The sequence below is a fragment of the Poecilia reticulata genome, linkage group LG18, assembly GCF_000633615.1.
Source record: "Poecilia reticulata strain Guanapo linkage group LG18, Guppy_female_1.0+MT, whole genome shotgun sequence".
NCBI lineage: Eukaryota > Metazoa > Chordata > Actinopteri > Cyprinodontiformes > Poeciliidae > Poecilia > Poecilia reticulata.
The window spans coordinates 10,501,565-10,517,070 of NC_024348.1; the positions used below are offsets into that span (position 1 = coordinate 10,501,565).

General features: G+C 39.2%; 1 protein-coding gene across 1 annotated transcript in view; it reads left to right on the plus strand.

Annotated features, from left to right (window-relative positions):
- Nucleotides 1–1,590: 1,590 nt before the first annotated feature.
- The window catches only part of hdlbpb (high density lipoprotein binding protein b), a 23,351-nt gene continuing 9,435 nt past the window's right edge, over nucleotides 1,591–15,506 (plus strand). The window contains exons 1-10 of the mRNA XM_008435424.2: nucleotides 1,591–1,696; nucleotides 5,081–5,160; nucleotides 6,207–6,308; nucleotides 7,230–7,381; nucleotides 7,457–7,672; nucleotides 9,929–10,135; nucleotides 11,925–12,140; nucleotides 12,985–13,191; nucleotides 14,175–14,282; nucleotides 15,137–15,241. Of these exons, the coding sequence (XP_008433646.1) occupies nucleotides 6,233–6,308; nucleotides 7,230–7,381; nucleotides 7,457–7,672; nucleotides 9,929–10,135; nucleotides 11,925–12,140; nucleotides 12,985–13,191; nucleotides 14,175–14,282; nucleotides 15,137–15,241 (1,287 nt within the window). The 5' untranslated portion in view covers nucleotides 1,591–1,696; nucleotides 5,081–5,160; nucleotides 6,207–6,232. The remainder of the gene's footprint in view (nucleotides 1,697–5,080; nucleotides 5,161–6,206; nucleotides 6,309–7,229; nucleotides 7,382–7,456; nucleotides 7,673–9,928; nucleotides 10,136–11,924; nucleotides 12,141–12,984; nucleotides 13,192–14,174; nucleotides 14,283–15,136; nucleotides 15,242–15,506) is intronic.

The following is a 15,506-nucleotide window of genomic DNA, read 5'->3' on the forward strand; positions in this document are numbered from 1 at the left end:
TAACTCGACACATCTTTTTTTAACAAATTCATTTAATTACTTGAGTACAAATAGCCTCAAGCACAGTGCCATTAAACTACACCTTAACAGTCATCGCAGCAGTATCATTTAGTGCCAAATTGCAAATGACTGCTTATGTAATATGCAGACTGCAGAAAATCCGTTTTTTGCAGCCATCAAACTTCTGGCATATCCATATCTGCTGGATTTTTGACCAGTCTTTTTATCAGAATTGGTCAATATAATTTGGTAGGATTCCTGGCACAGATCTAACTCTTCAGTAAAAACACACACATTTTAAATACGTTAGGCTTAAGGCAATTTCAGAATCTTATTGCCTTACTGTAAACATTCCAAAACAACTTTTTGACATGCATATGAGATAATTGTCCAGTTAGAACGCCAAACTGGCAACAATAAGAATTATAATGATCTTTACCAAAAGCGTCTTTGAACTTCATATTGCTTAGTCATTACAAAGAGACACTTAGCAATATTTGTGTCCCCACTTGTGTGTCTCTTTGTCTGATACTCCCACCTAGTGTCTGAGTATAGAACATGCTATAAAATATGAAAAACAATTCCAGTGCATTTGCTCCAATTATCTAACTTGACATTATGCTTGTAAGCATTTATATGGAATGTATATTAGTATAACTGTCATTTACAATGGTTTGAAAAACAAATTTAGCGATATTTATCTTTATCCAGCAAACTCACCATGCAGAAATGTCTTCCATTTCTAATATAGTCCTTTCAGTCATGTTTAGTGTAAGACATTTTATCAAGATTGCTTTTGGCAGTAAAAAAAAAAAAACTCTTATAATTTTATAAATGCTTGGATTTGAAATGTTGGTTCCTGAAGTCTTCCTAACATATTAAAATAAGGTAATCACAAAAACGTATTTCTTTACTTTGACCCAAAATTCATACACAATTTTGACTTCAGTCACAAGTTTACATCTAAATCTTTTATTTATTATTTTTTCATCAATGTGGTTATATTTGATATATCAAAATCTTAAAGGCTTTTATTAAATGGGGATTAAACATCTTCTCCAAATTAAGTATTTTGCCTAGCTATATATGTCACTTGTTTTGCATACTATTATTGAGCACAGGCTCACAAAAAATAATAATGGAGGCAGGTATAATGTGATTCTAATAGTAATATAATACTGATAGTATTATTTATTTATAATATTTATTATTATTATCTTAAAGCACCCTCAATACCGATGGTATTATTATTAATTATTATAATTATAGTTCTTTTTATTATTTTCTTCTGTTTTTTCTCATGGTCCTGAATGCTCGCTGTTGGTTGTAGCCCTCCCTTGCACCATACGTTGAATGAGGAGTGCATCAAATAAAGAGGCAGTCATGAATGAGAAGTAGACCCGGTAAGTTTGGTAGACGTGAAATTCTGCAACAACTTACAGCTCCATCGCGTTGCTTAAAATATGGACATTATATCAATAATCCATATTTATGTCCTTTATCGCTGTAAAGAAATGCCCATCTATGTAAGTTGGTTGCACTTGCTGCGCATAGATACTGCGGCATTGGCTTTCTACTTAGCGACCGCAGTGCCCGCTCGTATCGCTCCGCAGGGAGAGGAAGTGCTCGTAGACCAATCACATCTGTGTTTACACCGTCACCTGTCAAACACCTCTGCTACATTTCTCTCTAAAAGGTAGGATTTCCCTGCTTATTTTTTTAGCCACTTTAAAAAAAAACAACTACACTGTAAGCGATATAAATAAGGTCTGAGTGTAGTTTTACGTGACTGATAAACCGACCCGTTTATTCAGGAGAAGGATGTGGGGATAGCGAGGTTGCGCCCCCAGAGCTAGCTAGCTGGAGCTGGTTATCTCTCCGCGCGAGGCTTGGTTTTTTTAGCCGATTATCGGAAAGCCCTTGTACCTAATCATCTCTCAGTGTGGTGCGTGTTAGCATAGCGGACCGATCGGTTTGATATTATAAATCCTCTGCCTGGGGTTTCCCGTGTTAGCAAAGGTTGTCTTAGCCGAGTGGCTAACAAGGACCAACCATGCAGATGTAGCGTCGAGGTGCGTCTCGCTGCTCAGTCGGGATTAATGGTTCTTATTCATCCGGAGGAAACTGATAGCACGCTGCCACTGACAGTCACTAACGAGCTAATGATAGCTGGGCTATGTTTGTCCCTTTACTTTGTTTTTCGGTCTTTCTGACAGCAAGTCATTAACCACAATCAATGAGGTTCTTCGTAATGTTCGACACAGACACCAGTAGAGGTCGAGCAATCGGGTTATTTTAATGCCCAGTACCGATCTATAGAAATCTACAGCCGAGGGCCAGTTTATCAAGCCTAATAATTTGTTTGTCTAACACCCACGTGCATTACAGGCTAATAGAAACACACATTACAATAGCGCTTTAAAATATAGTAATCTGTTGGTTTTTTTTTTTTTTTTAGCAATTTGGTACTATAGGTCCTCATGTCTGTGCTATAAATTATCAAAGAAAAGTAATAAATACATTTCCAACCATAAAGGTATCCTTATTTTCTTCTTGAAACTATAATTTTCTAAAGAATAGATAAAGTTGATGGTAAACTCACGGTGATTATTTTAAATGGCCACATGCACATGTTGACTCCTCTGGTAAAAGATAAAAATCTTTAACATAATTAACCTTTAATTACAGTTGCATGATGTCACACAGTTGGTAGTGTTGCATTACAGCATGAAGGTTTTGGGTTCAAATCCCCGTTAAGGTCTTTCTGCGTGAAGTCTGCGTGTTCTCCCTGTGCATGCATGGGTTCTTTCTGGGTACTACTGGGTTGGAGGGTCAGTCTTTTTTTTACCCTGACTAGAACTAGTTTCAAGGGTTTCATCCAGCTGCATCTCAGAGTTCATATAAAACACTGCAGGTACAGCAAAATATGAAAAGATGGTCATATCCATGTTGCTTTCAAATCAGTTTTAAGACTTGAAGTCTGGTGTTTTATTATCTTCCTGACAGTATTTCCAGCTGCCTTCATTAATCCTACTTAGAGTGCGCTGATCAAATTTATTTGGTTTTGGGATGGACTTTCTGTCCTGAAACTCCTTCCTGGTGCTGTTTGCTGCCTCTCAGAAGAGTCTCATTTAGTCGGCCTGTCAGATGAGACACAGTTCAGCATCTATCATGCAGAGTAGATACATGGAGAAACTTTATCTCTGCAAAGGAAGTTACCCAGGCTTGCTGGTTGGGGACAGGTCAGAGTGAAGCAGAGTCAGTGCCTTGTTGTTCCCTCTTGTGAGATTAGCCTTAATGCTTCTTGCTTTTCTTTAAAATTAGACATAAAAGTCAATGTTTTATTGATTCCTGACTACCTCTCAGAATAAACCTTTGCAGCAGGTTTTGTTTGTGCCAGTTCTGCAACTTTTCAACATTACTGTCTCAGTTTAAAACACAAATCTATATTTTAAGTTTTGGGCAGCTACATTTGATACTTTTTTGGTCTGTTGATTGTTTCTTTTATAAACTGCACATTAACTGTCTGTTCATGCAACTAGCCGAGATACAACTGAAAAAGCTGGAGATTTTCAATGCCTTGCAGAAGTAATCATACTTATTAAACTTTTCCACCTTAATCACCTTCCAACTCTATGCACTGATAATCTTTTGGAAAACATCCAAAGGCTGAAACTTCCATCAGTCCTTTATTGCATTTACCAGCAAGTTTCTGCTGAAAAAAAGCATCTTCAGCATGATGCTGCCACTGCCATGTTTCATAGAGGAATAATCCATGAAACATTTAGTTTTGCAAATAGTAAGACCAGAGCATCTTCGTCCATGTTTGCTGTTTCTCCTGCATGACTTCAGTCCAACATTGAAATACTTTTTATGGCTTTCCTCTGACAGCCTCTGAGTTGTGAACTGATATTCAGTGTGTCAACCGTTTCTCAAACCTGAGCTGCGGATCTCTGCAGCTCCTCCAGAGTCACCATGGGGCCTCTTGGCTGCTTCTCTGATTAATGCTCTGCTTGCAAAGCCTCAGTTTGGGCAGACGGCCATGTCTCGGTGGGTTTGCTGAAATGTGCAAATTCACAACAAATGTCATCTCAAGACACTTTACAAAAAATTGGACATAGTCAAGTTAAATTACATTCTATCCATAGATTAGATATAGGTGGTTTTTATTTAGGGTAATCAGAGTAACAGAGCCTTAATGGTGAGGAAGGAAGAAAAGAAGATTTCACTTCCAAAATTTCCTGAAGCATTATAGTCATTTGTGTTTAAGGCGATATGCATCAATAATGAGGGGACCTGAATTATTTTAATATTTAAAGCAATCTGATAAAATAACATAATATTCAGAAAAATAACAAAAACAAGTTCCAAAAAATATAGAAATTGTAAGATTTTGTGTTACTTCTAATAGTAGTTGAGCAGACATGGATGGAAGATAAATAAGTTTTGCCTTTTGCAATAAACTTGGATAAACTATCTAAAATATTGTCCATTCTTGGTGTAAAATGTGTGTTTTTAAATAATTGCTAAGGGTTTTTTTTTTTTATGCAGACATACTTGTCATTGCACATTGATTGACAGTAAACAAGAAGTATCCAAATTATTTGTAAATCTGTTTCTCTTCCTCATCACAACCATGCCTTACGTCATGTTGGTTTATCACATAAAATCCCAATAAAACACACACAGGTGTGTGGTTACAGTGTGACCAAAAGTGGAAAAGTGAAACACAAGGTTCTGCATATGTAGAGGTCTGGAGGGTCATGCAGAAAAACTTAGAGTTGTTGCAGTGCAGTATTTTGCAGCATCCCCCTCCCCTGAAATTTCCTGGGCTTGTGTTAGTTTAAACCATGCAGGGGGGAGGAGGGAGACGAGGAGGAAGAGGAAGAAGAGGTAGGGGGAGTGTCAGAGTGGTTCTGAAGCAAGTAATGAAGGAAGGAGGAGAGTGAATCATATCCAGGCAGTGTAAGGTGCAGTGCAGTGTGGCTGTTTACAACAGCAGCCCGGCATTCATGCTGAAGCTCCATCTGATATACGGTGTTCACTTTCAGCCTCTTTGTTTTCCTCCCCGTTCGCCCAGGAGCTGAAACACACACTCACACTGAAGCGCCTTCGGTAGCCGCTAACTGGACGGACTCTCTGGCAATTGACCTTTTGCAGGTAAGCCCGCGTCAGCTTGGCTGTTTCAACTAGTACCGACACAGCAGCAGCTTTGCATGCACGTTTCTTAAAATGCATCTTTTACTTTAGGCTATGTGTTTCCTTATAGCCATGAAAACATTCCAGGTTGTATTTTTTTTCCAGAAAATACTAATAATAATATTTCAGAGAAATGCGTTCAGCTGGAACATTTATCCAATGTTGAGGAGTAATGAAGAGCCACTTTTGGGCTTCTCTTCAGTGACACAGTGAAATATTTGCATGTTTTTTCAATATGAGGACACATCATGTAGCATATGGTAAAAACTTTAGTGGGGGAAAAAAGCGTCCAGCTCAGCATTTTTAAAATGTATTTAGAAAACAGAAAAGCTGTATTAAATGTTTACTTTGACTTTGCAGAATTAAATGAATCTTAGAAGAGATTTCTTCTTAATATGGACTACCCCTTTAAAAATAAACAGTATCCGATGCCCACTAATATTTTTCAGTGCATTTGGTTGTCTTGGCTGGATAACCAATTACTATCTATGGAGCTGAAACACACACACACACACACACACACACACACACACACACACACACACACACACACACACACACACACACACACACACACACACACACACCGGTCTGTCACATGCAGCCGGTCCAACCCTCCAGAGATCTGCAGATCTAAACTCCTCGAGGAAAACATCAGCGCAGGTAGTGATCATGCATCACAAGAATGTCAGCAGCGCTTGTTTTTAGCCACCGATGCACCCTTTTGACTCGTGATAACCCGGTCCCCGAGGCGGCAGGCGAGTGTGTTTGTCGGAGGCTTGAAGAAGTGCTAATTGGAGAATCTCAGGTGGAGATGCAGCCACAGGGGCAGTAGTGGGGCGGGGTGCTGTTGAGGAGGGGGCTCTTCTGAGGTTTGGGTAGAGCGAGGACAGAATGAGTTAAGAGACAATTCTTCGTATTTAATCTTTTTTTTTTTTTTTTTTTTTTGCAGATTGGTGTGAGTTTTTCATTCATACCCATTGAACTGAGTTTTGTGTTTGTTTCAGTGGAAAAGTGGAATAAGTCTTGAACCATGAGCTCAGTGGCTGTGTTGACCCCGGAGAGCTTTGCCGAGCATCGCAGTGGTCTCAAAGACCAGGAGATTACAGGTGACCTCCGCTAACTTTGACGCAGGGTTTGTTACGGTGCTTGAAATCCTTGAAAATGCTTGAATTTCAATCAGATGTTGAAATTCAAAGTGTTTGGTTGGATCAAACACTTTCAAGACCTTAATTTATGTATAAAGTCCTTGAAAGTGCTTGATATTCAAGCTGCACAGTTTTGTGATTAAGTGCAATCTAACATTTGATAAATTTGAAAAACTTAATTTACTGTTAAGACCAGATATTTTCATACCTGTAATAAGAATTTTTTTTTTGTCTTGTCTGAAGTTAAATAAACTTTTCTTGTTTTACGTCAGTTAAAATTAACAAAATCATTATAGTTGCTAAATGCCAGAAAACTTAGAGAAAAAATTTGTAGAGATTTTTGTGTAGGTGATGTTTACCTTAAGATGATTTGTTTGGATTTGCAGTGACTGTATATTATTCCTAATGACTCAAAAAAACATATTGCTGTGTGTAATTGAAGTAAAAGTCTTATATTGTGTTAAACATATGTTGAAGTTATTTAAATTCCTGGATTTACTTGTTAAGTTAGTGTTTTGTTCTCAGATCAATCAGGTGTTTGGAGTGAGTGTGTGATTTCGAAACATAAAGTTTTGTTATTTTTTAGTTAACTTGTCCCTACTGTAGAATCTAGAATACTACCACAAAAATATCAATAACAATCATAAATTATTCCATTTAGTAGTTAACTGAAAACCGTCGTTTTTAGTTCATTTGTATTGTTTTATTTCTAAAAATTACATTGAAAGTGCTTGAATTTTACTGTGGGAAAAGTGTACAAACTCTTAGTATCTTTTAGTGGAGATTTCTCCTCTAATCTCCTGCTTAGTGTTTTATACTGTAGTTTTTTTTCCCCTCTGTGTCTCTTTGCTGAATGTTTTCATGTTGGCCTCACCGGGCCAGGTTGTGTCCCGGAGGATGAGGCCTACATTCCCACCTATCTGGAGGCCTTCCCTCCGCTGCCGGAGAAAGGCGCTCCGGGGGAAAAGTCGGGGGAGCCGACTTCGGCTTGGGGGAGCAAGATCCGCCCCATCAAGGCCTCAGTTATCACCCAGGTGAGGGTCTCTCCGAGGTGCACACATTCACGTTCAGATGAATCGCTGCTGTGATGAAACCCACTTTGTGTTCAGGTGTTTCATGTCCCTCTGGAGGAGCGGCGCTACAAGGACAACAGCCAGTTTGGGGAAGGAGAGGAGGCCAAGGTGTGCCTGGACATCATGCAGCGGACCGGAGCGCACATTGAGCTGTCCCTGGCTAAGGACCAGGGCCTGTCCATCATGGTTACTGGCAAACTGGATTCGGTTATGAAGGCTCGCAAGGAAATCGTAGCCCGTCTGCAGACACAGGTAAACGCGCAGCCGACTCTTGCAGTGTTTGGTTTTCTTTGTGAATTTAACTGTAGAGAAGCAAAATAAAAGCTAAATCCTTTTAGGTGTTCTAAGTAACTGTGGGTTGGGGCTCCTCTTAAGTATCTGTGTAATAAACAGGATGTCCACACATCCTTAAAAAGCCTTCAAACTTCTTAAATTCATTACAGAAATCTAAGTTGACCTGCAAGTCTTAAATGTTATTCTGGTAGAACTATTTAATCTAGTATATTCTGTGTAGTCAGGCAAAAGTTTATCACATGCAAACACCTTCATTGCACTCTGTGACTTGAGGCGGTTGAAGCTACCACTAATTAGCTACTATAAAAGTCTTGCTAGCTTGTCATCTAGCTTTTTTGTGTCTGTCACCGGTAAGTGTAAATTATCTCCAGTTTGCTTCCACCTCAGTTTTGTTGCCAACCTGTAGGGTTGCTTTACGCTGCTCCAACATGGGGTAACTCGGTGAGAAAACATACTTGTAGCTTTTCTAAAACTCATTTTCTAAAGATATTTCTGACTGTGACATAATTCAGCTTGTTAGAAACTTTCCTGCAAATAAATTTCTTCATTACGTCAAGAGAAAACCGACAGAAAAAGCTGGTCTGCTGCTTCATGAGCTTTAGAGCTTTGAACGTCATACAAAGTAACAATGAGTGTTTCAGCTGCTGTCTGTGAAGCTCATGCTCTGCACAGCAGACAGAGCAGGTCACATGCTGTCGTTCACCATCAACCTAATGCAAAAGGTGCAAAACCCCGTATCATTAAGAGGATGTGATGTTAAATACAACTTTGGAAGCCGTGCAGATTAAAATGAGCTTTAATTTCTTTTAGAAAATGCACAAAACTTGTGGGGACTGTTTGTTAGGGGTGCATCTGACTAAATCAGAGGTAAACCTAACAACAGATACTGGGAGTTGATTCCTAAGCTGTTACCTGAGATCGGATCAGTACATTTGTAGTTTTTGGTGTGAGGAAAAACCGAGGTCTTCTTTTCAATATGGCTTCAAATTATGACAAAACTTTGGCTGCTGGATGAAAAAGAGGACTGCAAGTGCTAGTAGGGTTTCAAAAACAGTGTTTTGCCAGGTGGAAGTCACAACTCTTGCTTCTATCACATTGTTTATTCTCTCAGTCTCATTATTTGTTGTTTTGTTGAGGTAGATAGTGTAGTTGAGCTGTGGGTTGAAAAGAGAAGGTAGACAATAGAAGACGAGACGACAAATGTTTGTGTCCTGTTTCATCCTGCGCCGCTTTATTCTCCCACATCAAATCAGTCGACTGCCTTCGACATTTTTTCTAAACGGTCCCTTTTGACACTACGAGCAGCTGCACCTTTAAAGGTCTCAGCATGTCCATGGTCTGTAAATGTTTCATTGTACAGTGTAAGGCGAAACACAACAGATAGACGCGACACCTGTTTATGCCTTTACTTGAACACAAAAAACTTTTTAAAGCGTTTTTGTTTTGGTTTAAACATCTTTGGATTTTTAATGTCCTGAACGCAGCAAAAATAGAGAAACTAAGGGAGGATATAAGCAAAGTGGAACACCTCCATAAAGGTTGAAGGAGGACGATGTCTTTTGTATTTGTTGTCTTTATTAATATTTTGTACGCTACTGATTTAAAACGGATTAACATTTGAATATTTAGTGTTGGATGTCTTCAGCCAGTCTTTACCTCTCCATCAATATGCTACCTTCTGATGTGGTTTAATCGTTAAACTCAGATTTCCTTGAACTCTTGTCACGGCAATCCACCCACGGTGATGCAAAAACAAGATTTCAGATGCTACTGAACTTAAACCTTGACAGGATCTCAGTCCTGCGATGCTCAGCGTTAGTAAGATGAGTTTAAACGGAGGTGGGAAGAACCAAAATTCCTGTCTCTGCAGGTCAAAAAAGGACAAAAAAGTGGAGTTGAAAATTGACCGTCAGCTCCCAGGCGGCTGTTTCAAGGCTTCAGCAGCAAACATGCTGATTTCCACTTCAGCTGCTGCATTGAAGTTCGTCCTTTTAGCTGAGCAGTGGTTATTGAGACAACATTGCAAGGAAACGTTTTGTCCTCTTCGCACACTCGTTTTCTCACATGTTCACTGATCTTTATGTTACATTTTATCCAAACTCTGACTCATTGTCAAGCATAACATTTTCCTCCTATCTGGTTACCTGCGGGGGGGTTTTTTCTGACACTGTGGCGCGTTGCTAATGCATCTCACTTCTCCTGCTGTTGCTGCAGGCGTCGGCTACGGTCGCCATTCCCAAGGAGCATCACCGCTTCGTCATCGGTAAGAACGGTGAGAAGCTGCAGGAGCTGGAGCTGAAGACCGCCACCAAGATCGCTATTCCACGACCCGACGACCCCAGCGCCAACATCCGCATCACCGGCACCAAGGAGGGCATCGAGAAGGCTCGCCACGAGATCCTCCTGATTTCAGCAGAGCAGGTCGGGCAGAGGGACGGTTGGATTCATAAAACCAGTTCTGGGTTACGCTTGACTGGCAGAAGTTAAAGGTTCCAATGCAAACCAGCTTCTTTTTTGCACCAACGTGTTAGTTGATAAAATGAAGTTAAGCGATTTCTGCAGCTGCATTCTGCATCTAGGTCTGGAAAAATATGAATAGACACAATGAATAATCTAAAGATGTTGAACAAAAACTTCGGTCCATTTCAAGTCGATTCTTGAAATTAGATTTTTAAAATAATTTCATGAAAATTAAATCCAAGAAGATTCACTCAGGAAAACTTAGTTTCTGTAAAATACCGTCCACCTCTAGGGACTCGTCCACCAAGATCAGAACTATTTAATATTTCTTTTCGTTTGACTTTTTTTTTTATCTTTAAAAAAAAGCAAAACAAAAAAGCAACTAATTTTGCTATGTTTATAAAAAGCCCAGCCAAGGACTGGGTTTGCAAATTAGCCTGTGGCTAGAAAACCTTCGTATAAAACAGTGGTTACTTTGTTTGTATCATGCAGCAGCTTTTACTCTGCTGTTCTTGGTGAAATAAACTTGAATTGAGTTGAATTTCAGGTTCGGCCAGATCCTGAAAACTATTTTCAGTTTCTTTTTAAGTCTATGAAATAAATCACAGCTAAGCACAAATCACTACTTTCTCAACCTTTGATTGCTCCACAGCTGAGAGAAAGACAAGTTGTTGCTATAGCAACAGTATTTTTGAGTAAAAAAACGTGTTAATGTGTAGCATGCAGCTAAGAGACAAACAGAATCTTAATTTAATTTGTACTTTCTTAAATTAATTATGAACCTTTAATTCTTCTTGTAGATATTCACAATAAAAGGAGTGAATGATTTACAAATCTAAGTGATCTGGTAGGAGATCTGAATAATTTTTTCAGTTTTATCCCTCAAATATTACAGCAGCATCACATTTATAGTTCCCCTTTTGAAGACGTGTAATAGGTTTTAAAAATAATTCATCTTTTAGGGCAAGAGTGATTTTTTTTGTGTGTGTTTTATTTTGTTTTTCTTTTACTTCTCCTATTATTTTCCTCACTACGTTGTGGAAAGTCAAACTTGAATGCTGGTGCAGTCGTGTTTGTCACATTTCTGCTGTTTTATTTGTTTATAATTGCTCTGACTGCAAATACAGGCAGGTGCAGATGAATTGTAGTTTTCTTGTTGCCATTTCCTGCCTTTCTTCATACCATGTTCTCTTGTCTTTCCTATTTTACACATATTTACATGCCAGGAAACAGGAAGTCATGGATTAGTAGATAGAAGTCCCACGACACTCTCAGCAACTTTAAACTAGAGCATAAAATATGAAAGTACAGTTGCATTTACTTTATAAAACTTGATTAAATCATTTATTTCAGGTTGAGGAAAATGTTCTTTTTTTTTTTTGCTTTGATTTGTTAAAAAGTCAAATGCAACTAAAAATAGATGATTTGCATCTATTTTTAGAGTGACTGACAAAGAAAGAGAAAGCTCTGGGAGTTTTACTTTATTGCAGCCATTAGAAAATCGGTAGAAATAGAAAGAAATATAAAAAACAGACACATAATTATTTGCTGTTAATTTGAAACCAGAAGTGCCCTGGAAAACAGAAATGTGTGCATTTGCAGCCGTGATTATTATTAAGGCTTATAAAACACCATGGGTTAGTATTTTAACTCAGCCGCGACTTAGTGAGGAAGTGTTTGACAGCTGTTCCCGTCTCGGGTTTCAGTATACGTAACTTCTTTTTCCATGTTGTTTTTCTTTGCTCTGCAGGACAAGCGCGCGGTGGAGCGCCTATCCCTGGAGAAAGCCTTCCACCCCTTCATCGCCGGCGCCCACAACAGGCTGGTGCAGGAACTGAGCCAGGAGACCGGCGCCCGCATCAGCATCCCGCCGCCGAGCCTGCCGAAGGACGAGATCGTCATCACCGGAGAGAAGGAGGCAGTCGCTCTGGCCGTCAACCGCATCCGAGCCATCTACGAAGACAAGGTCATGGAGAAACTACGTCTGTCCTTCTGTGAAAAACGTGCTACTCGTTTTTTTGTGCTCGTTTTGCCACACCTCCCCGGTGGAGAAGTGGCTAGATTAGAAGATGAGCGGTCCAGCATGGAGAGGAAGGGCTTGTACGTGTCCTGTAGATGAGTCCTTTTGATAAGTGGGACGGAGCGGATGCGGAGAGAAAATTAGATCTCAGCGCAGAACAACAGGATGAGAATGCTGAAGCCAATTAGGGCACAAATATGAGAGGTGAAAACAAACGCTGAACTCTTTCAGCTCCAGTTCTCCTCTGCTTCTGTTCCCCGTTCCTTTCTAAGGCTGAAACGATTAATCGAGATTAATCAGTTTTTGAAATAATCGTCAACTAATTTAGTAATTAATTAATTGCTCACTGGAGTACACAGACTCAAAAAAAGTCTGTGTTGAAAGAACAACACAGTTTGACCAGATATTAAGCCAAAACTGTACAGATATTAAGCCAAAACTGTACAAAAAATAAATATATTTAGCATTTAAAATAAAAAATAAAACATTTGTCTCTAGACAAGTTTTACCCAGAATTCCTCAAGTGGCAGCCGGCTCACTTCCTGAAAAACAAATCTCCAAGCAAATCCTTTGATATTGCTTTTTAAATAATTTTAAAAAATTAACATTTGCTTATTTGTATGTTTTAATGTATAAGGGCTTAAATATTAGAAAAATCTTCAGAATTTGCCAATTCTTTTTAAATGATTAATTGCCAGAATAATCGATTACTAATATAATCCTCAGTTGAAACCCTACCTCCCTTCCATTCAGCTCGTTGGTTCTAAACTTGTCGTTTTCCGACCCGCAGAAGAGGAAGACCACAACGATCTCGGTGGAGGTGAAGAAGTCCCAGCACAAGTACATCATTGGCCCAAAGGGAAACACTCTGCAGGAGATCCTGGAGGCCACCGGCGTGTCGGTGGAGATGCCTCCGCTGGACTCCGCCTCGGAGACCATCATCCTCAGAGGGGAGCCGGACAAACTGGGACCAGCCCTCACACAGGTTTACGCCAAGGTCAGAATCTTTTTGGACCGATTTCCAACACCAGTTATAACCAGGTATAACTTTTCTTGATGAAGTGTAATATACGACATATAATAAAGCATTCAAGATATGTATCTGTAGCCTTTCTGCCATAGGCGATGATTAACTGTTTATATTAGAATCAGAGGCGACGTCACACTGGGTGTGTAAGGTAGAAATCCCTGTTAAAAGGTTTTTACGTAGATTCTCTAGAATAGCATTGTTTTAATAATGCTAGCCATGCTAATGGTGATAATCCAGCTTATAAGGTGGTAAAGACTTTTTTGTCTTCATTTTAAACGATTAAAACAGTGTTTAACACGCCGCCACTTATATGAGTAATAAATGACCAACGAAGGTATTCAGGAAATAATAGAAAGTATTCTGAACGTTTTTATATTTCAGCTTGTAAACTGAAATTTAACTTGGCTGATATCAGCAAAGCTTTACAAAAACTCAAGATCTGCAAAAGAGAATCTCTCATGTTTGGTTGCTGCAAACTTTCTCTTCTGGGTGAGTCTGTATTAGAAACAAACAATGTGAAGTCATTAATGTGAGGGCCAGGAAAGAAACAACCTCAAAATAATTGTTGGTTTACAAGTAAACCATGAAACCTGGACCCTTAAATGTCCAAATTAACAATAAAATGGAGCTGTGGATTCTTAAAGGCTCATCTGGAAATCAGTTTCTGTACAGGACTCAATAAAATCTTGAACTGGCTCTGAATTAAAAAGAATCAACCATCTTTATCTGCATCTAACCTTTCAAAACTTGAGCACAGTAAACGTTTTTAAGACGCCTTTGCATGCTCGGATACATTTATCCTTCCACCTCTGGCTGTCAGTCCATGAAAGGTGTAGATTCCTGCACATATGCTTCCTTCATAAACTCTAATCTGTTGTTATAAGCTGCCACTGGCCGGCATGTGAAGCAGGTTGCGTTTGGTGTTGGAGCTGTGCTTTATCTGCCTGCAGGCGAAGAGCGTGATGGTGGTGGAGGTCAGCGCTCCGGCTTGGCTCCATCGCTTCATCATCGGCAAGAAAGGGCAGAACATCGGGCGGATCACGCAGCAGCTGCCGCGGGTAAGGAGGCGACATTAAGACGTCTCTGATCAGAGACGAGCAAAGAGGACAGAAACTATTTATTATTGGTTGAATGGATTGTGTAGCACAGGTGGCGCTGTAGAGCAGGGGTCTTTAATCAGGTTGTTTAAGGTGATAATTTTGGGTTTTTGAGGGTTTTTTCCCCCCCTCTCCAAATCATTCTTTGGGTTCCCATAGTTCACAGTGATGTCGGCCGCCATCTTGTTTACAGCCTCTACTTATTTGAACTTCGAATTCAGGTCATCACTATGGTGAACTATTATGACTAAGTTAAATAATTTTTTATTCCCGAGAATATAGTTACAATATTACCAGAATAAAAGAAAAAGTCATAATGTTAGGAGAATGAAGAAGTAATTTTGAGAACTAAATCTTTTAACGCATCGACATCAAATTATTATTATCAGTTCGTTTGCATAAAACAATCATACAAATGAACGCCTTTTTTAAGACCTTTGAAGGCCTTGTATTTTGAAGAACCACACGGCTGAACATGTTGGCTCATGATAGTTTAAGTATTTTTCTTATTAAAATTTTTTTTCTCTCATAATTTTCAGACGTTCTTCAGATAAAATTGCGTCTTTATTTTGCTCATAATTAAATAAATATCCTCTTAGCATTGTCCTAATTCTCTGTCGTACAACTCACAGGAGGGATGATTAAAATCAAACCCATTTTTTGAAAATATTGTAATTTTGTTTTTTAGAAAAGAAGCCAAGAAAATTTGTTACAAAAAAAATTGATTGAAATCGGAATCTTGCATGAAAAAAAAAAATCAGATCTTATTTTTTAGCCACGTCGTCCGGCTCTAGGTTGTTTGTTTTCATGTTCAGGTTCACATCGAGTTCACAGACGGCGAGGAGCGAATCAGTCTGGAGGGTCCGACAGAGGAGGTGGAGCAGGCCCAGACCCAGATACAGGAGATCATCAAGGACCTGGTTAGTTTACACACACACACGCACACGAACGCACACACACAAGTATGGCCATGAGATTTTACAGCACATTAAAATATATAACAATGTATTTTTGTGTATGATTTGCAGTAAAGTTGGCACGAGATGTCCAACCCTCTGGGAAACTGATAGGTATTTTCCTAGAACCTACATAAAAGAACCACAGACAACGTATATGAATTTATGACTAAACTTCTGCAAGCAAAAGGAGAAGACTCTGTCAACTGCTTCTCAGAGCTGTTCACAG